The 24,585-nt window shown below is 40.9% G+C and overlaps 1 protein-coding gene across 39 annotated transcripts in view; it reads right to left on the bottom strand.

The window, feature by feature from the left end:
* The window catches only part of NRXN3 (neurexin 3), a 1,052,972-nt gene that overhangs the window by 585,600 nt on the left and 442,787 nt on the right, over positions 1 to 24,585 (bottom strand). For all 39 annotated transcript variants that reach the window (XM_052782846.1, XM_052782845.1, XM_052782867.1 and 36 more), the window contains one exon: positions 4,838 to 4,957. In XM_052782846.1, the coding sequence (XP_052638806.1) occupies positions 4,838 to 4,957 (120 nt within the window). The remainder of the gene's footprint in view (positions 1 to 4,837; positions 4,958 to 24,585) is intronic.

Genomic DNA, 24,585 nt, shown 5'->3' with positions numbered 1-24,585 from the left:
CTGTGAAAGATATGACTTCAAGTGAGTTATCCAGCTTTCCATAGGAACTCTAAAGTAGAGAAGTCAATTCCTCTGGGCTGTATTCATATGCCTTACATACAGGTCCCTTTCAATTTTTTTACCATACCATATCTCACTCACTACAGACTTTTCAAAGAGGATCTTAAAAACAAGTGCCTCCTTTAATACAAAGACCTATGCCAATCCCTTTGCTGTATTGTCCTTTCTTAATGTAAGCAGGGAAGCAAAGCTCCTGTGGAAAAAGGACAGCAGCAAATATGAAACCAGACAACATCAAAATTCATACAAACACAGACCTACCTACTTTCAACTTTTCCCTACTTTTACATGTTTCTCTACTTAACCTTCTAGTATGTTGCTAATATAATTACCACACAGGTAAAGTCCTTTGTTTTAGAAGGTTTTCCAAAGGAAACAGCCACACACTACCTGTTGGTCCCTCTGCCTCCAACAACATTTTAACATGCTGTTCTTTTAAACCTGATTGAATTTGACCAGAAGGGTCAAAAATATTTAAATTCATACTAGTTTTGTGAAAAATTGACACCTGGATAAAGACCCAAGTAAGTGTTTCCAGTGTGCTACAGACAGGCAAAAGTTAGCAATAATACCCTCTTTGATTGCATCTGCTAGTTGGTTAGCATATATACACAACTCTTGACTAGTCACTGCAAGAAGTATTTCTGAGTCATTGGGATTATATCTGGGAGTCACACTGATCACCATAGCTGAATCCAGGACAGACTCCTCTTTTAATTCCCCCAGGTCACATCAACTGGGACTTACAAGCTTTCTCATATTCTGTGCTATCTCCTGAAATCTCTTAGCATTTCTCACCTAAACAGTTCCCAAGCGTTAAAAAAACAAACAAACAAACAAAAGATATATTGATAGGCCTTTCAAGACTTTTCCTACTATTCACAACATTATCTTTTTTCTGTTGGGGACAGAATGAAAGCTGAAAACATTTATAGGACACTTGGATGATACATCCTGGCTTGTGGTGTACAAAGAGTCAGATTAAACGAACCGATGGTCTCTTTCTTGCTTAGGTCCTCTTGAAACACTGAAGTATTCCTAACTCACCTCTCATGATCATGTACAAAGTACAATTTTTTCAGCTTATACTTTGTCCAAATGTGATCCAAGTTTTTGCAAAGACAGCAAACAAGCACAGTTGTTATTAGAGAAAATGTTTTCAAGTATCTATTCCAAATACAAAGAGAAAATATTATGCAAAGCAATTTATTTTTTCACTTATTCCCAATTTTAGCACTAGATCTAAATTTAAAGAAAATTACAAAAAGACCATCGACATGGAAAGCTTCAACCCAAGCAGATGCAGCTGGACAAACTTACAAGCAGCTGAAGAGTCACATATTTCTGACTATTCAGAAATTCAAGTGTCAGTACCAATGCAAATGTTTTAAATCTTGAAACAGTTCTTTTCCAGAAATAATAATATTTTAGTTTGAAAAGTGCCAGTTCACAGGAATTGAAACTGTATATGGGACAGTTTGTTTAGACAAACCATCTCACTTCCACTACTGTGATTGTTAGGGGCTGTTTCAGTTTTAGTGTTAGCAAATGAAAATTTCTGATTTTTCCAAACCAGAAGAATTGCATTTTCTTAAAAATAAAATAAAATTTAAAGAAAACACTTTAAAAAGAAATCCCACTTCTTTATTTCAAAAGATTAGAAAAATAAACTGTAGAGGTGTCAAGGACCAAGAGCAAGAAAACTCCTCGCCTTAGCTCTTCTACTCTTAGATAAATGCAAAGAAGTTGTTGCCAGAGTAGGAAAGAAAAGCCAGGCTTGTGAAATCTAGAGTACACTGGAACAGGGAACGCAAATATAGGGGGCATTAGAAATGGAGTGAGGGAGGATTGAAAAGGCGAACCCAGAATTTTAGAAAAGGTGAAAAATGAGAAAACTGGGAGTGGCGTAAAAGAAATAGGACAGTGATAGCAGTGGTAGTGCAGAAAGTTAGTAGTTCAGTGAAAAGCTGAAAAGGACATGACAATACAAGACCAGAATCAGGACAGAGATGCATTTTCTTAAGAAATCATGGAGTGAAATCCAGTATTTTCTGATCTCATTAGCTGTCAGCCTCACCTGCAGAGCTCTCCTCTAATTCCTCCACTGTGCTCTGTAGAGTATTGTAACTATTACAGCAATCAGCAGCACTTCAGTTCAAATGTAGCAGACAGAAAAAATTCGAGCCTCCACTGCGGTATTTGGGTGCTAGCAATATGTAGGGAGGAATATGACTGCTATATTTGTGTCTCATTTATCACTGATGTTCGGGGGGGGGGGGGGGGGGGGGGGGGGGAACGTGGGAGGAGGGTTTTGTGATTAAACAGCAAAATGCTGTCCAGAGGAAATGGATTCTGTCTCTCCCTTAGATGTCCTGCAGGAAGCCAAGTCAGCCACTTCATTACCAATTTTTCACAGGTGGTCATTAATTGTCTAGACCTAATTCTCCAAGTAGCAGGGTTGAGCTAATTTACAGGATCCAATTTACAGACATGCTGAATATTTGTGCATGCAAATGACTGAAAAATCACGCCAAATTGGTACCAAATACATCCAACTTTAATCTGGTGCCTTGTTTCCAAACCTGTAAAATGGGAAAAAGACACCTACTCACGTCATACAACATAGATGTGGGAATAAATCCAGTTACAGCTTCTTAGTTCTGCATAAACATATTGATGAGTGGCACACAACACACACACAAAAAAAGGGCAAAACAACAGCTCTATATTTAGAGCAAAATTTAGTTGGCATGTATTGTTCCAAACAAGCAATAAGAAAGAAGTCAGCAATCAAATAGGCTGTTTATTTTTACTGGGAGCCCAATTTAGACTTCTGATCTATTTGTAAAGACAGCAAAAATCCTGTGGAAAAATCTATGTGACCACATCATTGAAGACTATCATCTGCCCAAGGAAGTGGGATGCAGATTACACAGAAAATCTTAACTCTGGCTTTTCTGACTTCACCATGATGGCATTCTTTTAACAGATATATTTAGCTGTAATGCATCTTTAATTATGTAATTCATATACATGTACATATGCACATCCTATTTTAGTATAGGATTGTATCATTATTATTTATAAACTCAGTTTCACGGAAAAGAGACTTCAAAAAAACCAGATGGCTTTTTGGGGATTGAGTTGGTAATGCAGAGAGTGCCACCTCATGGTGCTTGCTAAAAAAGCATATCCAGAAGAATTGTTCTTAAATGCAGAAATAAACAGGATTAAATATTTAACAGCATGCTTCACTAATTCAGAAAGTTCCTTCTTAAATAAAATTTCATTTTTCTACAAGCTAATGTTGACGCAGCCTCCACCAATTCCAGCAAGGAAAGGGAAAGACTCTTTCATATGCTTCTGATTCTCTCTTGCAAATTCTCAGCCTATATAGCACAGCATATATTTACTTCAGAGGGATAATATATATCAAGTAATTTTCCTGCAAACCCCCTTCTTTGGGCTTATTTCAAAATCCTGACTCACAGCTTTCCAAATAATCTAATTACCACATTACTAAAACTTAATTGCATTCACACAGCAGAAAACGACTTTTTGCAGAGATAGGATATAGTATCCTGGCACTGCATATGGCAGCCCTTCCTTCTAGTTGCCTTCCGAGTAGAAGCTACTCAGAAGAAAGGACATCAGCATTTGGCAAACCAACATGGGTCACAACTAAATGAACGTACCCATATCAGTGTTGCATCCAGGGTTACAGTTCTTTGTGATTCTATTATCAGCCTTCAGACTGCTAGCGTTTTCCTCAAAAACCCAGTTCCTACAGTTATATACAGCTATGAAAATTTTAGACCTTCAAAAAAAGAAAAATAAGTTTCTGGCTCTTGCAGATGTGGGGAAAATGGACCAGAAAAGTATCACCTCTGAAATTTTGTAATGAAAAAAAGATCAATCTAAAGTACTTTGATCATTTCAATGCAAATCTCAATGTGGGAGACACCAGCTCTCGTGAGTGATTGATCTTTTCTTCCCTGCTTCAACTATATTTCTCTACAGAAAGAAGCAGGAGCTTAAAAAGCTGTCACAAAATGCAGGGAAGGGGAAAAGAAAAAAAAAAAAATGACTGACAGACCTATACATTATGATATGATATACTCTGGTGAGTTAGGGTCCTCCCTAACCTCTGAAACAAAGTTGGGAACAAACTAACAAACTACTCTGTTTTTCCTTCTGGATGGCTCTGAGCCATGAGCACAGGAACTTGGAAAAAAACAAACCAAACCAAACCAAACAAACAAAAAAACAACAGCAGAGACAGGAATCCATATTCTCTAACGCATCTATCAACGCAGGTTTACCATCAAGGAAAAGTTTGTGCAGAGGAAAGGTTTAGAGAGCCTTGGTTTTGATTCCACAGCATTGGAAACCGCCACATTTGCAGCTCACGAATGAGGCATACTCACACTGTACTCCAAACAGAGCCTGGCACAAGAGAGAATGCTGCTTAGCACCTCTGCATTCTTGGGCATGTGCAAGCTCATCTGTCCCCTAATCCCTCATTTCATATAGTCATAGTTGTCACAGAAATTTCCAGTGCTAAGAACAGTCTCTCGAAACCAAACATGTATGTTTTCAACATAGTAACACTAAATATACAAGTAACAGGAAGGAAAAGAAAAAAAAAAAAAAAAACAAAAACCAAAACAGAGACGACACACACACAAGAACAGGGAGAATGGGTGTAATGGCAAAGAAGAGACTGGGAACAGAGATACAAATATAATGACAAAAAATACTCATATATCACACTTACCCTCAGCAACATCATCATCCACCATGAGCTTGAGGCTCTTTCCTCGCCGAACTACCCGAACAGTGTGCCACTCATTGTCATTGAGTTTCTGCCCAGCATAAAGAGTTTCAGGTCCCTTGCCTGGGGATGGTGATAGGTACAACAGTTAAAGCCAGACCCCCAATTAGTTTAGTATTTGCTCAATGGGAAAAGCCACCAAAATCAACCTGGTGTGATACAGACTAGTAGATTATGTAGGTGTATTATGACCTGTAATCAACCCTCACGCCTACACCTGCCTAGCTCAGAGGGAAGACAGGGTCACAAACTCTTCCACTCAGTGAAGTGCCTTCCTCCACAGAGCCCAGAGGTCACCTGCATTTAAAACAGGGGTAGAAATCTCTCTTGTGCTATGGTATTCATTTCCAAACACCACACTGTATGGGGCACTGCAGTATTAGAAAAGCAAGCTGGTGATACAAATGTCTCTAGAGTGGAGCCATTACAGCAGAATTTTGCTGTCCTAAGAATCTGGATTTACAACAGCCCCACGGTGCTTGGGATTCTTTTCAAAGTTAATCACACTAGTCTCTCAACACTTAGGTATCGAACACCAGGCTGGTTTCAGTCTTTCAGTCTCAAAAAAGAAAAAACAAAACAAAACAAAACAAAACAGTCAAACCCACAAAAAACCCCCACCCAACACAAAACCTCAAACACCCCCCCATAATAATAATAATAATTTATTTTAATTTAAAACCACAGAAAGACAACCACTCATGAACCTGGCTGATTGCTCTAAGGTTCTTTGGCAAAGCAGCCTGGCTATAAGGTGCTTACTTCGCCCCCTGAATTACACTTCAAAAGGGTAAGAGGAGCCCTTTCTTCTCCAAAAGGTAAAACCACAGTTACCCTTGCAAACAATGCTCCTGGGAGAACAGCATTAGTGCTACCTGTATTTGTCCAGTTTTGCTGCTCACCCATCACAGCTGACAGGCAATTACTTAAAACATTAATTTTTCAGATTACAGGACTGGAATACCTCATTCATGTCAAATGGTAAGTGAAATTGAATAATGGTGTGTGTTAATTAAAAGCATCTATGCTCACTTCAGTACAGTACTAGAGTGCTTTTTGACACAGGTATATCAGAGAAATGAAGAATAAGGACAGCAGAACTTGTTGCACATCAGGTCTGGGTCCATTGGCCAAAATGGCAAAAGAGGAACCCAAGAAAGAAAAAGCAAGACACACTGAACATATTAAGAGACAGGACAGGACAGGCACTGCTACAGCTCAGCTTACTGCACTGGTAAAACTAATGTCAGATATGCAGATTATTTCTTTATGTTTGTTCAACACAAGCAAATCAATTTTTTTATTCAGATAGCTCATGAACAGCATTTACTTTGACCAGATTTCAGTGGACTGGTTATGTAACAGAATAAAAGGTTGTACACAGCTTCAAGCAAAACTCTGCATGAGGGGATGTACCCACTCAGATCTGTGTCATGGTGTGGACTAACAAGAGTAGCATATTTCATAGTGAGACAGAATTGAAGGAAGGCGTAGCAAAAATATCCAGGGACTTTACATAGTCCACAGTATGCACACTGCCTAATTAGCATCATTACTGTAACTGCTTCTTACTCAGGGGGACCATGGGCAAAGAAGGTGGTGTCTCATTTAGCTAGAATATAACGTGTAGTAGGGGAATCCTATGGAAAGAGACCAAAGTAAAATGAATATTCTGTTATTCTCCTTAAAGGATCATGCAGTTCACATAAATAAAAGAGGAGTTTAATACCCTTTCAAATAAAGCCCATTGCTAGACAATTTTACCACAGAGCAGGAGGAAAAAAGTCCCGTGTTTCTACAGTGACCTGAAAAATAAAAGTGTCATTCTTGGATTAAAAGGATGGGGAGTCATATATTGCTGTTATGGAGAATATCTCCTTAACAGGAGAAACCTGTAACCTCTGCAGTTCCTCACCTATGTGCCAAAGTCACACTGCACCACGAATGTAAATCCAGCCATACAATGCAGCTAGATCATGGCCAGGAAGCTTAAGCTTTTTGGAACCAGACAAGCAAAACTCTATTAAATAGAGTCCAAGAAAGTTATGCTAGATTTACATCAGTGAGCGAGTACATTTTATCCCAGAGCACATATGACAAAACGTTGTCTCTGAATGGCCAGCAAAATTATTGCTTACGTCAAAATATACTGCATCAATTACTATAGATCCACACAGCCACTTCCCACATAGGAAGGTAAAGGAATTTATCTGGACCTGTGCATTTTTAATGCCACCTGAAAGCGCCCAGGGGGAAGGGGCCGCAAATACTTTTTTAAAAAAAACCAAAACTTTTCCACAGGTCTAGAGCTATGGAGGGCTCAACCAAGAGAAATAGTCAGGTGCACTGACTTTGTTCAGCTGACAACACTTTCTGTGCAGCAGCCCTCTGTTCAACATGGTTGAGTAACTCAAAGTTGCTGACCCTATAGTTGCCACTTTTCAACCCTGGCCTGACAAAATAAGGGTCAGCCAAAACAAGCTGGTTTGGCTTGTCACTGCTAGCTTGATAGCCACTGTAACACTTTCAAAACAAAACTGTGACACCAACAGAAGTTATCTGACAGATTCTCAGAAAATGTAGCTTAACCAATTCACACATAAGTAAGTGGAAAGTTTCAGCTTTCCAACTTCTTTTTCCAAGTGAATAAGTTTGTCTACAAATGAGATTGCTATTTAGAAGTAAATAGTTAATAGTTTGGGCTAATAAATTTGAAAATTAAGCACTGCAGATATAAATTATTCCATGTTATCCAAGTCCATGTCTTGATCAGCCAATTTAATACTTTATCAGTAGGGAAAAAAAAAGGGGGGGGGGGAGTTTTTAATACTTTTTTTTCACTCACAAGTCTGTATTTTGTATGCAACAATGGGCATTGGCTTCTTTTGGTAGGGTTACCCAAATACCACTACATACAAAAATTCAATACATGAGCATACTCAAGAGCATTCAGATAAGTTTTTCAAACCAGACATATCTGAGTTCAAAAAAAGTGCTAAACAAATGCTATTTTACTCTATTTAAATTGGGGGTTTTTTTCAAATGCTTTCAAGACATTTACGCAGCAGGTGGGTTGACCTGAAAAGCAGCAAAATTGTGACCCCGTTTTTCATTTGCACACTGTCTGTTAATTGCTGCTCCCTGTGTAACCTCCCACTGAATTCCAAGTGGTTCCAGGAACTATGTATAGAGGGACTCGCACAACTGGATGCTAAACTTCATTTCATTGAGCATGATTACTACATGTGCTGTTAATATAGAGACACTCACGTGTGATCAATTTTTAAAAGACAACTTGAAGATTCCTAATCCAACAGTTGCAGATGCTGGGGAGAATAGAAAGGAAATGGGCCACATGTAGCAGAAGGATAATGCTCTCCCTAAGTACCATCTCCTACCCAGTAAGGCATTTCTGTGGTCTTACAGCTAAACACACAGAACCAAGTGTTTAAGACCAAAGTTGGTGAGGTTTTTGTTGTTTTGTAGGGTTGGGGTTTTTTCCCCCTCCTTTCAAGCTATCTGCACCTTCATCACCTTTCAACTAGGATAATACAGATGTAGGAGAAAGCAAAGCAGGTGGTTAGCTGGACAGAGAAAAAAAGTCAAAGATGTTTATCTTCCCTTTGTGCAACAGTTTTTTTATGATAAAAGACAAGGAAAGACAACGAACTCTTGCAGCAAGGTTATGAGCTGGGTGCCTGGAAACACTATTTATAATACCTTGGATGAGATGGCAGTTGGGCATTAGGTAATTTTTGCAATTTATTTAAGAGTGAGAAGAGTAAAAGACAATATAACAGGAAAAAGAATAATGAACTTCCTACCGTAGCAATTCCTTAATAGTTAAGCTGCCAAAGCATGACTCCTACTGGCATCTCTGGCCTCCTTGGTCATTCTATTCCCCTTCCTAATGTCCTCTAAGGAACTGTATATCATACAGAATTGATCACTACCTCTCATTTTCAAACTGAAATGAGGCAGACTAGTACATATTCCTGTGGTGCTTTGCAGTGGCAAACACTACTTAATCAGAAGAAAAAATATCTCTCTCGGGCATCTCCATATTCTACACATTAGCTGAACTGCAGTTCAGGCTTCTTGAGAAAGTATTACATGATTCAGCTGCAGCGACTCCTCCTCATGCTCTCATGAATCCTTTGACACCTACTCAAAACTTGTGTACATATTGTTCATAAAAAACAACTAGTATATCCCTTCAAACATGGAAAAACTCCACCCAATCTGCCCAAGATGTCCCAATTATTATCTCTATATCAAAGGTACACTGCTGCTAATTAATAGCTTGGCCCAAACAGACTATATAAAAGTGCCAAGAATAGACATGCCAAAGTATAAAGAATGAAAAAGTAGTTCATGCCTTCTAAAAATGCCAAGTTGCTTTCCATCTGGCCCCCAAGAACTTGCTCATTTAGAACAAACAACTGGTTAGAGGGATACAGTTAAAACAATAGCTCTGAAAACACCAGCTATAATCCAGGCTCAGTGGTTAACAGCACAGAATTTCTGTCCTATGAAAGCCAAAGCAGAAAGAAGGTTAATCCCCTCACCAGTTCCTCACAGGTGGATCAAAGTGTGCTTTTACCCTTGGTGCAGGCTGTCATTATCTGATCCATTTATATGATTAAAATGACCTTCATGAAACCAGGCTATCTTCATTATTGCATATCTTATCCAACATTACAGAAGAGGTCAAACGTTCAAGTTCACAGAACGGCAGAAGAGATGACCAGAAAGGACGTTGCCAGATTGATGAGAATGGAAAAGGCTCTTCCTCATTACAGTTACAATGATAAATAATTCTAGTGATACACTAATGCTTTTTAGAGAAGACCCTCAGTAACAATAAAAAGGTTTTATCTGCTTTTTTCTTTTTAATTAAAATGCTCAGCTGCCATCTCAGCTTTGTTCAGTGGCAAGATGCATTTTTGTGTCTGTTTTATACAGGGTGAAATCCCTCAGGAATGCCAAAAGCATTGCAAGGCAGGGAGGGGCTGGGAAGGGGGCAAGGGGGGAGGCATTGGTTGTTTTTACTTACACTTTTACAAAATGACCAGAGTAGTTGTGATTCACTGTGAAAAACGTGTGCGCACAGATTTGTGGAACATGAGAATGAATCATGAGACAAGCTGAGTAGATTCTCTCAAAGCTTACAAACTGATCCACCCTATTTAGATGTTATTCAGCAATTCCCTAAAGAATATTCAGGTGCGACTAGTACAGCTGCAGAGCAGGATTCTTCATTGTAGCCCCAACAGTGTGGCACAGAGGAGGGAGGTTATGAAGCCAATGCCCCACCTGTTTCTCATCCCCAATTATATTAATGGTGCTTTGGAAGATAATTGTCTTATATATACAGACTAGATATTTAGTAATATACATGAAATAATTATGCATAGTTATGCAATATGGCAGATGTTTTTGTAGCTGTTACCATATTAAACACAGAATTCTCTTTTCCATATATTGTCTTTTCAAGAGATAGGCAGGAGATAGTCTAGGTCCAAAGATATTCAGCCCCAATTTCTATAGGCAGGTTTGAACGAGGCAGGGGAAGGAGGGAAGGGGGAAGAAATGGGTTTAAGGAAAGACTCTGCCAATTATTCACACACCTTTATGGCTTCCTGATATATGGCAAGTTCCTACAAAGGATAGGGTGAATATCAGAACACGAGCATGGCTCCAAAGCAGAGCTGGCAACTGCTCTGAAAACCTTCAGTATCTTTTGGTCTTGGTTGAATAAGTCAGTAGTGTAAATTTTGTTGAGTGTTTTCAGGCAGCACTAGTACGGACAAAGTGTTTTAAGAAGGTCTTTTTCTTCACCACAATCCACTGTCCAACTCCAGGAGCATTGTTAATTGCTAGGAAACAACCAGCAATCCCAGGCTCTCAGTACACTGCAGACATTTATGTAGATATCCCAGTCAAATCAACACATATTCACGTATCTACACATTTGTTTTGCTCATATACAGGTTTTGGAAGACCCCTTTTCAAGAAAATGTTAGCTGCCAACTAGGAATTAGCAGCTGCACTTCCCTACAGTCAATACCTTCATTGGGGACCTTACCTGCACCGACCTTTCTGTTTCCTCAAGGAACAGGATCACCTCCATGTACTACCCCACGTTAAACAAAACATAACGTACACTCTGAAACAAATGCTTGTAGCAGGGCTTACAGAAAAGTTATGTTTACAGCTTTACAGCATGGCTTCACTGGGAAATCAATAAAGTTGAGCATGATTTATACCAGCCCACCCAGAAGCAAAGTTTAATTATTTACATTCATACAGCAGTAAAAAAAGCATATACAAAATCCTTTAAATACCCACAGAATCAATTAGCCTCACAAGCGCAAACAAGAATTCCCCCCTCCCCCAACAGCCAAACTAATCAAGTGCATGGAATTAACTCAGCAAATAAATGGAAAGTAGCAAGACTACCCTACTAGTTCTCTCAGAAACATACCCCAGTCTCCCTATAAACTTGACAAAAAAATAAGTTAAGCTGGGTTTAACTATTTGGATACAATCTATTTCAAAACACCTTTACAAAAAAAAAAAAGCACGCTTATTTAAAAAATAAAACAAACTGTTCCTTGCTTTTGCTATAAATTCATGTAGCACCATATTGAATGACTGTTGCTTTCATTTACGGACACCCTGGCCGATGGCTGTAGTAAGACTCAACATGGATTCAGGCAGCATTCAACATGATTGCAGCTTGTTCATAAGGTTCATAAAACTTAGTGTGGAAGTTATGTTGTGTGTCTTTTACCTGATGGGAATATAATTTGTGATTAAGAACAAAAAAGGAGACAATTTGATTTGATGGTACAGGTCACACCTGGCACAAATTGCACTTCTGTCTAGGTTTTTCCATCAAGGGCTGTGGCTTATTCTCTTTCTTTGCCTGAATTTCACTGCTGCTGAATTTTAACACTTTTACAGACTACATAACTACTGTGTATCTCTACATCTGAATGATTTTTAACAGACATCAGGAAAACATTTGTGCTAACAGAAAATCGATCCCCTCTAAAAGGCTTTAAATAGGAGATTACATTTTCAGTGAAAGGATGTTTCAGTTCTTCCAACTTAGAAAACATTCAAAATGTTTCAACTTCAAGCTAAATGAAAAAGGTTTCAGCATTTAAAAAGAAAATGAAGTTTTTTATTATCTGTTCAAGATATTATTCATATTTAATGGTAATAGATAGTTTCCTATTTTTATTGAGGGAGCTATTTTCACTTTTAAGGAAAGGGATTTTATTTTATATTCACAACCAGCGGGGAGGTCAAAAAAGGACATGGAAGTATGAAAAAAAAAAAAATCAAGTATTCATGCTTTTAAAATTAAGATTTACAATAATTTAATTAAATTAACTTCAAAGTGATTTCAGTCAGACTGTCTCTGCTTTTGTTTTTAGATAGGGCTGTCTCATGATACATTTCACATTGGCCAGAACATCATGTACTTCTGTTCCTAACAGATCAGGGCAACAAAAGCTTCGGCATAGGTATGAAGAACTGAGACGCTACTATATTGTGACTATTCCACAATTTGCCTAAGGAAATATTTGTACACACTAGATTTTCAGAGAGCAAAGCTCAAGAGAACTATTAGTGTAAGCTAGGCAGCAAGGCAAGCACAGGAGCAGCTGCTACTACATGGACTACAGAGAGCAGCCGCTAGAGGGAAACAATCCCATTCACTAAAGCTGCTACTTAAGACAGTTTCATGTAAGTACAAAGGAATTACAGCACTCAAAGTGTTGCTTTCCAGAGTTTCACCTGCCGATATATTTTGCTTTGAAGATGACTACACCTCAGTGATGAATAAAATAACTCTAGAACTTCAACCCAGATTCGCTCCCTTAATAGCAAATACCTGTTCACTTCAGGTATGTTCATTTAATGGATGCAGTTTGCCACCCAAAAATTAGTCTATGGCTCAAGAAACATGCAAAACCTCAAAGAGTTTTACCATAGGACAGAATTTTAAACCAATTATTACAGCAACAATTATGCATAGACTTTTACAGACCACAACAGTAATAAAGAGGTAACAAGATCCTATTTTAAAACAGCTTTACATTTTATTAGCTTTCCAGTGATGCAGTGCTACTCAAAGCAAGATGCAGGTGTGACAAAGCTAGAGATTTAATTCTTCTGTTTATTCCTGGGTAGATATAATAGTACAGGTACCAAAACCAAACAGCTTCTCACTAATCGCATCAACATATCTTACTTGAAACATAGATGGACTGTGCTATCAACAGTAAGACAACTGGAGTTTCTATTCCTGTTTAGTTTCAAATCTCAACATAAACACTACAAGAGGATTAGTCACAACGATAGTGAGAAAAAGATGCTGGAGATGAGGCTGAGACAACTAGAGTGAGCCATATCACGTATCACACAGGCATGCATATAATGGCAATAAAACTATTTGACTGCCTACTGCCTGGACAAGATTCAAACTACTTATACATTTGATTCATGTTTTTTCTGCTCTGAGTCTCTAAACCAAGTACCCCCAAAAGCTCTTCACTTCTGTTATGTTAGTAAGGAACTACATTAGAGCAGGCTGGAGAAGCCTGTATCATCCCATTTGGTGAGTCTTTTCATGCTCTAATTACCTCTATTACTTCATTGGAAGGAATTATTTGAATTTTGGAATTACCTGGTTATTGTTGTAGAGTTTTTTGTGGTGTGGTTTGGTTTGAGGGGGTTGTTTTGTTTTGTGGGGTTGTTTTGGGTTTTTTTTGAAGTATTATAGCAGCTACTTCTCATCTAAGTCTGAAAAGCAAGATCAGAAGAAAGCAAGACAAATCAGTCAAGATGTGGCAATACAGTGCCTTACAGTAATCACAGATATATGTCTTTCCTGAAAGCATCACAGACCCCTTTCTAACAATAGGATAGCATCTTTGTCCCTCTCTTTCAGAACACAGAAAACAATAGCAAAGAAAGGGACTCCTCTTCCCAAAGACACATTTGACAGTTGAAGAGACAGTTGAGTTGGAGGAAAAACCTGGATCTTTGAAGCTCCACTCCCAAATATTACATTAAAGAAAAAAAAAAAATGTAGTTTAGGACACACTGCACAGTCCTGACTAAGAGCACAGTATAAGAACAGAAGATAGTGCTGCTACCAACACTTTTTTATTCAGATACCAAGGGCAAAGACCAGCGGCATCACACATTCAGAGGACCTGAATTTCTCATTTAAGGTACCTTTCCTTAAAGGCACCTGAGTGCCTGAGGTGTTACAAATGCACACAAAGTTAACTCCATGGTTGCTAGGACTATTATATGAACTAGCTGCAACCTCCTAAGAGCCTAACAGTCAGCATCACAGAAATTACATCCAACTATGATTACAAAACCAGCAGGATTCCAGTCTTCTGCAGGGGGTGCAAAGCACTGCATACACTCTTGAGGTTTAGTTCTCTTTTTACAATGCTACCTCCATTGTGAAGTTTGCCACTCTTTTTTCGATCTATGGTGCCAGCTGAGTAGTTTTTAAATTCTCCGTTGCATATTAGCCAGTATTTATAAGTCTACCAAGAACCCCATGTGTACTGGGAGGGAGAACATCAGATGCATATAAGTCATACTATTTACAAATATAAACAGCAACCAAAATCTACAAGTGGAGACCTTGTGGTTTCAGATGTTACTGGTAAACTGTGCATGCATAACTGGTAATGCATGTTGGTCCCCTCTGCCTGAACTGAGAAACTCTGGTGAGAAGGACAGTAAGTGACACTCGGACCTACGTGCAAGAGTCTCTTTGCTTAAGAAGCTCTTGAGGAAGGATCAAACGCTTCCATGGAATGGTTAGCACAAGATAGTGACCACGTGGCAACACAGATGATACCATCCTGACTGAAATTCCTCCCGATACTTCATAGATAGAGCATTGGTACGTATTCTACCTATTTAAGGTAAGCCACATTTCAGTAATGACTATACATTTCCAGGTTGCATACCAGATAACAAGTACGACCCAGTAAAAACACTTTTATGGGCAAGTTTTACTGAATTGACCTATACAAGGACTATAGATATAGACAGTCTCTCCAAATGCCCCCTTGTCCTTTCTCTTCAAGCTGTAAGTTAAACCCTTCTTTTTGGTTGCCATCCTCTAAGCCTTTCATTTATATCTTAACATTTACAGAATTCCTCATTTTTCCAGGACACTACAATGCTAATGCATCCTCTAAATAAGGTTGGGGTATACTGCTGACAATATTTTATGAGGCAGAAACTGGGACAAAGTTGTGTTGCCCAAAGCATCACAGCAAAAGCTCGGTTCCTCTTGAATAAGTGTTTTGCTTTCCCTTTAGCAAACTTTGCAAAGCTGGATAAAACCTGATTGGAATTTGGAAGCCAGATCTGGACTGACTACTGACTTTACAGATTAAGACACATCCAGCAGCCAAGAAGCTGGTTCGAAATCTAGCTGCAAATAATTTGTTTAATGCCACTTACCCCTTCTATTTCCAAAAACCTCTCAGCAGTTCTTTTGCCTACTTCCCAAAAGAACTGGGACCCTGCTAGCAGAAACCCACCTGAGTCATAGCAACAAGATCTGTATCCACTGATTAAAATCCTTCTCACATGCTTTACAGACACCACCAAACTCCAGTCTACTGGTAGCACACACTGGTTCCTTTTACTTGAACTGAGAAACCCAGATGAGAAGGATGACAAGAGGTATGTAGACCTACATGCAAGAGACTCCTTATTTAGCTTAAAAGGAGCTATCAAGGATCACCTGCTTCTAGAAAGCTGAGAGATCAGCAGTGCAGACAGAAGTATAGTGGGGGATTTACAGATAAAGATGGCATCCAAGGCAAATATTGAGAACTCCTTTGAAATTCAGATTTTAAAGTCACAGCTTTCATGTCAGCTAAGGAGTATCCAAAGGAAAAAATGCCCTGGGAGAAGAAGGGGAGAGAATGGTAAAGCTAAGCACATGTGGCTTTAAACATATTCACACCTTTCTGCCCCCAGAGCTCCCAATAACAAACACTGTCTATTATCCCAACTGATGCTATTCCTCTTCTCAAACATACCTCCCTGAGTCACTCAATTTCATATGTATACCTTCATACAAATCCTGTATATTTCATACAGCATCCACAGCTAATTCTAGCATCACTAAAAGTAGATAGGATTACACCAGAGAATTAATTGGAAGGAATCATCATGAAAGAGCCACAGACCAGGAGAAAGAAAACAGAAAGCCAGCAGATCTCTTCCCATCAGGAAGTAGACTTATTCCTGGAAAGGTACTACTTGTGTTTGGGGGTCTCCTTTTCTTGCCCAACACAGAGAAGTTAATGCTCACTTTAAAAAGACCAGAGCTTTGACAGCATTGTCAGAGTACAAATAATGAACTAAGCACAAGGAAGGGAAGCGGCGACTTTACAGCTCCCAAGATCAATTCATGCCCATGCATGTTCATCAGCCATCTTGGTTACAAGGGTTATCAATTCTTATGCACCACACTTAAAATAGTAGTAGCAGTAGCCAGAATTGTGAAGTTTCTAAAGAAGAAAAATAACCTAGTTATATTGGGATTAGGTATTAGTTCAAGCTGTTCCAGAGACATTTAAGCAATAAGGTGGTTCGACTATCAAGCAATAGTATATGTTGGCCTCTGGCTAAGTTGTAAAAACAGCAGAATTTGATTAATGGCATGAGCTGGTCACAAACATCTCTCCAGGAGTTTCATTTCCTGCTGAAAGCTTATTGACAAGCACACTTTGTTTTCCATCACAAGTCTGGAAAGACATCCTTTTGCTCTGAGAAAACATTACTTCTGTGTTGCCTTTTAGAAGGCACACACAAAAAACCAACACAAAACCCCCACAGCATCTTTATTTCCTTCTCTGGTTGTCTGTTGGTAGAGGCAGTGGTCGTTACAGGGTTGGACAGATTATATGCACTTCTCTCCCTGCATATTTTTCCCCATGTCGTCTTTATATCTAGCTGGTGAACAGCTGGTGTGCTGCAATGTTGAGCAAACCAGTATTTCTCTCATTTCTGTCACTCACAAGAGCACTGTGAGAATTAATCCATGCATGTTTAGAAAGCACTCAGATCCTATACTGAACAAATGCTGTAACACCACTAACGTTTATATAGTCCATCCATCAGCAAATATATTATTTAAAAACTATCACGGCAGCAGAATATTTACAGATTCTCTTTAAAACCTGGATCTATAGATTCTAGAATCAGTGCAGCACAATAACTAGAAGTTATCATCAAGTCTCGAGTGTCAATCAGTTGAGGAAAATAGTTTCCCAGGACACAGCACCAGAGTGCTAACACGGGCCACGATACAGATGATCAAGACTACTATATAGGGCAAGAATCTTATACTCTATACAGTTCCCTTGATTTCAAGGGCAATAAGCACTGCTCTCAAGAAGGGATTTTGGTTGGGGGGTGTTGGGTTTTTTGTTTTGTTTATAAATGAAAAAGGATAACGCACCTTAGGATGATTCACTAAGATTTGCAATCCCATTGCAGAATCAGTCAGGAAAAACAAATGCCATCACTTAGTTCATCACACCCCCGAGAACATTAATGGGGGAAGTAGGTGTTTGACTGATTATTCAAGGCAATAGCCAAGCCTGGAGAATGGGGCTTAGACTTCAGAAGACTGTTATTCCCAAGTCTTGAAAGTACTGGTTCTTCAAGAGTCAGATTTTTATAGAAACAAATACTTTCATCTGTTAAGTGTCATATGTCCTGGTTTCAGCTAGGATAGAGTTAATTGTCTTCCTAGTAGCTGGTACAGTGCTGTGTTTTGAGTTCAGTATGAGAAGAATGTTGATAACACTGATGTTTTCAGCTGTTGCTAAGTAATGTTTAGTCTAAAGTCAAGGATTTTTCAGCTTCTCAAGCCCAGCCAGCAAGAAGGCTGGAGGGGCACAAGAAGTTGGGAGGGGACACAGCCAGGGCAGCTGACCCAAACTGGCCAACAGGGTATTCCATACCATGTGACGTCATGTCCCATATATAAACTAGGGGGAGTGGGGGCGGAGGGATTGCCGCTTGGGGATGAACTGGGCATCGATCGGCAGGTGGTGAACAATTGCATTGTGCATCACTAGTATATTCCAATCCTTTTATTATTACTGTTGTCATTTTATTAGTGTTATCATTATCGTTATTAGTTTCTTCTTTCCTGTTCTATTAAACCATTCTTACCTCAACCTGCAAGTTTTACTTCTTTTCCTGATTTTCTCCCCCATCCCATTGGGTGGGGGGGAAGTGAGTGAGTGGCTGCGTGGTGCTTAGTTGCTGGCTGGGGTTAAACCACGACATGTATTAGTCTGATCTCACTAGGGTTTTCTAGAATAAAACACTGTGTAATACTCTGCAGGACCATGGGCCAAGTTTAGGGGTTTTTGTTTTGTTTTTTGGTTTTTATAATCTGTATTGGTAATGAACAGTTTAGACACTGGTTCCTAAACTGCTCCCTCTCACTAGTTTGTGAGCTTATACCAAGTACAGCATTTCCAGCCAGCAGTTTGAGAAGGAGCTGGATGGCCTGTACGAAACAGAGGGCCATGAAATTTTCCCCAGTCAACAGCCTGGCATTTATGACTGAATGGTTAAAGGAACTTTTAATACAGGAGAACGCTTAGTAAAATACTAATGCTTCAGATCTGCATGCTCTTCTCACGACTTCAGCCTTAACATCCGATTTCCTTACTGGTGACATAGGCTAGCAAAGCACTTCAGTGTCTAGAGGACAGCAATGATTTTGGCATCTACCCTGCCACCCATCTAGCCCATACCAAAAGGTGAAAGGGAAAGAAGACAAAGATGGAAACAAGCTTGAAACCAGGCCTACCCAGCTGCTCTTTGAACAACAACAACAAGCCACCCAAACCAGCAAGAGCCCCAGCCCCGTGCCTTCTGACCATTTCACTCGCACATGCCATCCCCGCTACCTCTTACCCCCCACGCCTAACTGACGCCCCGCCTCGGCCCTCCGCTCCGCCCTGCCCTCTGGCGCCCTCTAGCGGCCGCCCGCAAGGCCCGCGGCCGCGAAGCCCCGGAGCGGGCCCGCCCAGCGCGGCTCCGCCCAGGCTCCTTCCGCCGCACCGCCCGACCGCCCAGCGCGGCCGCCGGCAGCCCGGACTGCCCCCCCCGCCGTTGGCTGTAGAGCGGCACCAGATTTTCTCTCTCTTTCTCCGCCCTTCCTGTTTTCCGGGAAGAGGAAGAAATCAGTTAAGTTCTGACCCTTTCTCACCACGAAGATTAGTTAGCAGTATCTCAAACTGACAGCGGTTCAGTTTTAATAAACACGGTCCGCATGAAGCCCATTGCGGCTTGATTTTCAGAGTGTGATAATAGATAAGCGTTTGTTAATCAAATCTTGCTCATGTTAGTAAAAAAAAAAAAAAAAAACAACCAGATGTCGGCCTTAAAACAGGAAGGAGGGGGTCTTGCATTAACTACAGATAACTGGTAATGTAAACAATGTTTGTGCAAGCCTTGTGTTTATACAAAAGGTAATAAAACATGTATGTGTCAAGTGAGGGGCCCAGGGTGGTCACAGGAGGAAGACTTGGGGCCTATAAAAGGTAATAAAACACGCATGTGTCAAGTGAGGGGCACAGGGCAGTCACAGGAGGAAGACTTGGGGGCCTTCATCACAGCAATCACCAGAAGGCAGAAAAAGACCCCCCTAGCAACAGATCGGCGCAGACGCGGAGTACACTAAGGAAGATACGTATACCGAAAATGACACAGATACCGGAAATAGAGGACTATAAGAACTGTGGCTACGGGAAGGGGGGTTGCGAGCCGTAGGTAGAGCAGTGGCTCCCCGGCTACCCAGCGCTGTTTTGCCTATTTACCGCTTGCTTGATAAATTACTTCTAATTATTCACCACAGTCGGCTCCTGGACCTTTGTCCAAACTTATGACAATTTTGGTGCCGTGACTCGGATCCAGGCAACTGCGACTCGGGACTCTCACGCTGGGGAGGCGCCCCATCTCCGGATGGCCCCAGAGTGAGAATCTCCCGTGTCGAGACCTGGATGCCTGAACCCCTCCAAATTCGGTAAATAGGCAAAAGAAACTGCAGAACCCCATAATTTTTGTGCACGAAGACCAAGTGAAGACTCTGGAGTGAGTAAGTATTTTCGTATTTTGCGGTAATCCACTTGGTTGGGGTTGGGTATCCCGGAGTGTAACGGCTGAGAGGTCTCGGGGAGGCCAAGTGAGTGCAGACCCTCCAGTAGTGCAGTTCTCGTAGCCCGCGAGGGAGCGAGTCACGACCGAGGGGAGCGGTGTGTGTGTGTGTGTGAGTAGACACTCCGGAAGATGGGACAGAGGAAGAGCAAGCCCTCTAATCCCATGGGTGGCAGCCAGAAGAAACTGCCGGATATTCCCCCGGATAGTCCGCTGGGGTTAATGATTGAATATTGGAATGATTCCCCACGAAGGCGAAATAAAAGTAAGGAGAAAATGGTATACTATTGTATAGAAGTTTGGGGAGGGAAATCCCTTAAGGATCCCCATATAATATGGCCAGTCTTTGGGTCTTCTGAGGATTGGGTATGTCAGCAACTGAACTTATGGGTAAATGATAAAGGACCCCCTAACCCTGAGGAAAGAAGGTATGCCGCTTTATGGGTACCGCAAGGGGATGAGAGGGTATCTATACTTGTCTTAAAGGAAAAGAAGCGAGGGAAGTCATGCCCTGAAAATCATGCTTACGGGTGGCCCCCTCCTTATGCTCCTCAGCCGCCTGATTCACCCCCCAACTCTCTCGCTGCCGAGGGTCAGGACGACCCAGGGGATTCCGATTCGGACATGGGGAGCGGAAATTCTTCCCATGCCCCTCAGACTCCTCAGGCCCCTTCCACAAGGATCACAAGGAGTAAAGCTAGGAAAGAAAAGTTATTTCCCCTCCGAGAAGTCCTTGTCCCTGGGGGTGGGGGTCAGGCTGGAGTACCGGGAGCCGGCTACGTTTCAGTCCCACTAAACACCGGAGATGTCCGGGAATTTAAGAAGGAGATGGGAGATCTGTTAGAAGATCCCCTCGGAGTAGCCGAAAGATTAGACCAATTTTTGGGGCCCAACATTTATACCTGGGATGAAATACAGGCAATTTTAGGAATATTATTCACATTAGAAGAGCGGGACATGATTCGGAGAGCTGGGATGAGAATATGGGACCAGCAACATCAGGCGGGCCCGGCAGCAGACCAAAACTGGCCTAATCAAAGACCCAATTGGGATAATCAGAATCCTGAGCACCGAGCTAATATGGCTGATCTCCGTGCAATTATTATTCAAGGAATTAAAGAATCGGTCCCTAAAGGTCAGAATATCAATAAAGCCTTTAGTGAACAACAAAAGAAGGATGAGACTCCTACTGATTGGCTAGAGCGATTAAGAAGGAGTCTCCAGTTATATTCAGGAGTGGACCCTGCAACTCCTGTGGGTCAAGCATTATTAAAGACCCAGTTTGTGGCAAAATCTTGGATGGACATTAGAAAGAAATTAGAAAAGATGGAAGACTGGCAAGAGAGGGGATTAGATGAGCTGCTCCGAGAAGCTCAGAAGGTTTATGTAAGAAGGGAGGAAGAAGCACAAAAGAGACAAACAAGGATTTTGGTAGCAGCAGTGAGGGAAGGGCAAAAGGGAGCTTTTGCAGCCATGAGAAGCCAGGGGGGAGGTCCAAGAGATAGATCTAAAAGGACCCCTGTGCAACTATCTGAAAGAAAGACCGTGAAAGACACAAGGGATGTGGAATGTTTCTATTGTAAGAAGAGAGGACACATGAAGCGAGATTGTAGAAGGAGGATAGAGGATGAAAAGATGTTTAATGAGGATTAGCGGGGTCAGGGGCTCTATGTGCTGAGGACCCCAAAAGGAGCAGAGCCCTTGATAACTTTAAAAGTGGGTCCTCAGCAACAAGAAGTAGAGTTCCTAGTGGATTCTGGAGCTGAAAGATCAACGGTACAAACTTTACCTAGAGGATGTAAAATATCTCCCGAAAGAGTTAATGTGATAGGAGCAAAAGGTGAACCCTTCAAGGTTCCTGTCATACGAGATGTAATGATTGAATCAAAATGCAAATATGGGGTTGGATCATTTTTGTTAGTTCCCGAAGCAGAATATAATCTATTGGGGAGGGATATGATTGTGGAATTGGGAATTAACCTAGAAGTAAAAGATAAAGAAATAAAAATAAGACTGTGCCCCCTTACTGTGACCGATGAAGAAAAGATTAACCCCGAAGTCTGGTACACTCCAGAGACGGTGGGAAAATTAGATATTGAACCCTTCGAGGTTACTATTCGGAACCCTGAAGTACCTGTGAGAATAAAACAGTACCCATTGTCGCAAGAAGGGAAAAGGGGACTTAAATCTGAAATAGAGAGATTAATCAGTAAAGGATTACTAGAACCTTGTATGTCTCCCTTTAATACCCCAATTCTCCCTGTAAAGAAGCCTGATGGGAGTTACAGATTGGTCCATGACTTACGGGAAATAAATAAAAGAACAGTCACCAGATTTCCCGTGGTAGCAAACCCTCACACCCTGCTTAGTCAACTGAATCCTGAAAATCACTGGTACAGTGTAATAGACCTTAAGGATGCCTTTTGGGCCTGTCCTCTTAAGGAGGAATGCAGAGATTACTTCGCCTTTGAATGGGAAGACCCTGATACTTTTAGAAAACAACAATTACGCTGGACCGTATTGCCCCAAGGTTTTACTGAATCTCCCAATTTGTTTGGTCATGCCCTAGAGCAAATTTTAAGGAATTATGACTTGGGCAAAGGGGTAACCTTGGTACAATATGTAGATGACCTGTTGTTAGCTGGAAACGATGAGGAGATAGTCAGGAAGGAAAGCATTAAGTTACTAAACTTTCTTAGTCTACAGGGATTAAAAGTATCCAAGTCAAAACTGCAGTTTGTGGAAGAAGAGGTCAAGTACTTAGGGCATTGGCTTAGTAAGGGTAGCAAGAAACTAGACCCCGATCGAATAAATGGTATTTTATCCTTAAGAGCCCCCAAAAGCAAAAGACAAATCAGACAACTTCTGGGCCTGTTGGGCTATTGCAGGCAATGGATCGAAAATTTTAGTAAGAAGGTTAAATTTTTATACCAGAAATTAACCAAAGAAGGCCTCTTAAAATGGACTCAAGAGGATGAAGATAAGTTAGAGGCTCTTAAAACGGATTTGATAAATGCCCCAGTATTAAGTTTACCTGATGTAAAAAGACCTTTCTACTTGTTTGTCAGTACAGAAGAAGGAACTGCCTTTGGGGTGCTAACTCAGGAATGGGCGGGGAAAAAGAAACCAGTGGGATATATCTCCAAACTATTAGATCCTGTGAGCAGGGGATGGCCAACGTGTCTCCAAGCAGTAGTGGCGGTGGCTCTCTTAGTGGAAGAAGCTAACAAAGTTACCTTTGGAGGGGAATTAAAAGTATTATCCCCCCATAATATTCGAGGGGTACTGCAGCAGAAGGCGGACAAATGGATAATGGATGCTAGGCTTTTAAAATATGAAGGCATATTGATCTGTTCACCCAAACTAGAAATTGAAACAACTAGCCTTCAAAACCCTGCTCAATTCCTATATGGGGAACCCAGCGAAGAATTAAGCCACGACTGCCTCCGTAGTATAGAAGAGCAGACTAAAATCAGGCCTGACCTGGAAGAAGAAGAACTAGGGGAGGGAGAAAGACTGTTTGTGGATGGATCCTCTCGGGTAATGGAAGGAAAACGAAAATCAGGGTATGCAATAATTAATGGAAAAACCTTGGGGGTTCTGGAGTCAGGATCCTTAAGTCCCAGCTGGTCAGCCCAGGCTTGCGAGTTATATGCAGTCTTGCGAGCCCTTAAGTACCTGAAAGGAAAAATAGGGACAATATACACGGACTCGAAGTATGCCTTTGGAGTAATACATACGTTTGGAAAAATATGGGAAGAAAGGGGGCTTATAAACTCTCAAGGAAAGGGACTAATCCACGAATCTCTGATTATACAGACCCTCCAAGCCTTGAGGGGACCTGAGAAGATAGCTGTAGTACATGTGAAGGGTCATCAACGAGGATTAATATCCAAGATAAGGGGGAATAATTTAGCAGATGAAGAGGCAAAGCGGGCAGCTTTGTTGCCAGTTAAAGTTAGTAAACAGAGTGACCCCCACCCTAAGAACCAGCAGGAATTAAGGTTTACAGATCAGGAAAAAATAAAGTTGGCCCAAATGGGGATTAATGAGAAGGAAGGCAAATGGGAACTGCCTGATGGGGGGGAGGTGCTACCTAAGCTCCTGGCATGGAAGGTGATGAAGGGATTTCACCAAATGACTCATTGGGGAGTACAAGCTTTAGTGGATCAGTTTGCCACCAAATACATATGTATTGGAGTCTATAATATAGCTAAAAGAATCGTAGGTGACTGTTCAACATGTCAACGAGTAAATAAACAACAGATCCGTGAAAGAATTGCAGGGGGTCGAAAGATGGCCCAGAGACCCTTTGCAAAGATTCAAGTAGATTTCACAGAATTACCCAAAGTTGGTAGATATAAGTATTTGTTGGTAATAATTGATCACTTAACACACTACGTGGAGGCCTTCCCGACTGCTCGAGCCACAGCACACAA

Source organism: Harpia harpyja, chromosome 3 (assembly GCF_026419915.1).
Source record: "Harpia harpyja isolate bHarHar1 chromosome 3, bHarHar1 primary haplotype, whole genome shotgun sequence".
Classification (NCBI taxonomy): Eukaryota; Metazoa; Chordata; class Aves; order Accipitriformes; family Accipitridae; genus Harpia; species Harpia harpyja.
The sequence above is the reverse complement of the archived record's forward strand: the minus strand, read 5'-3'. Positions and strand labels throughout refer to the sequence as shown.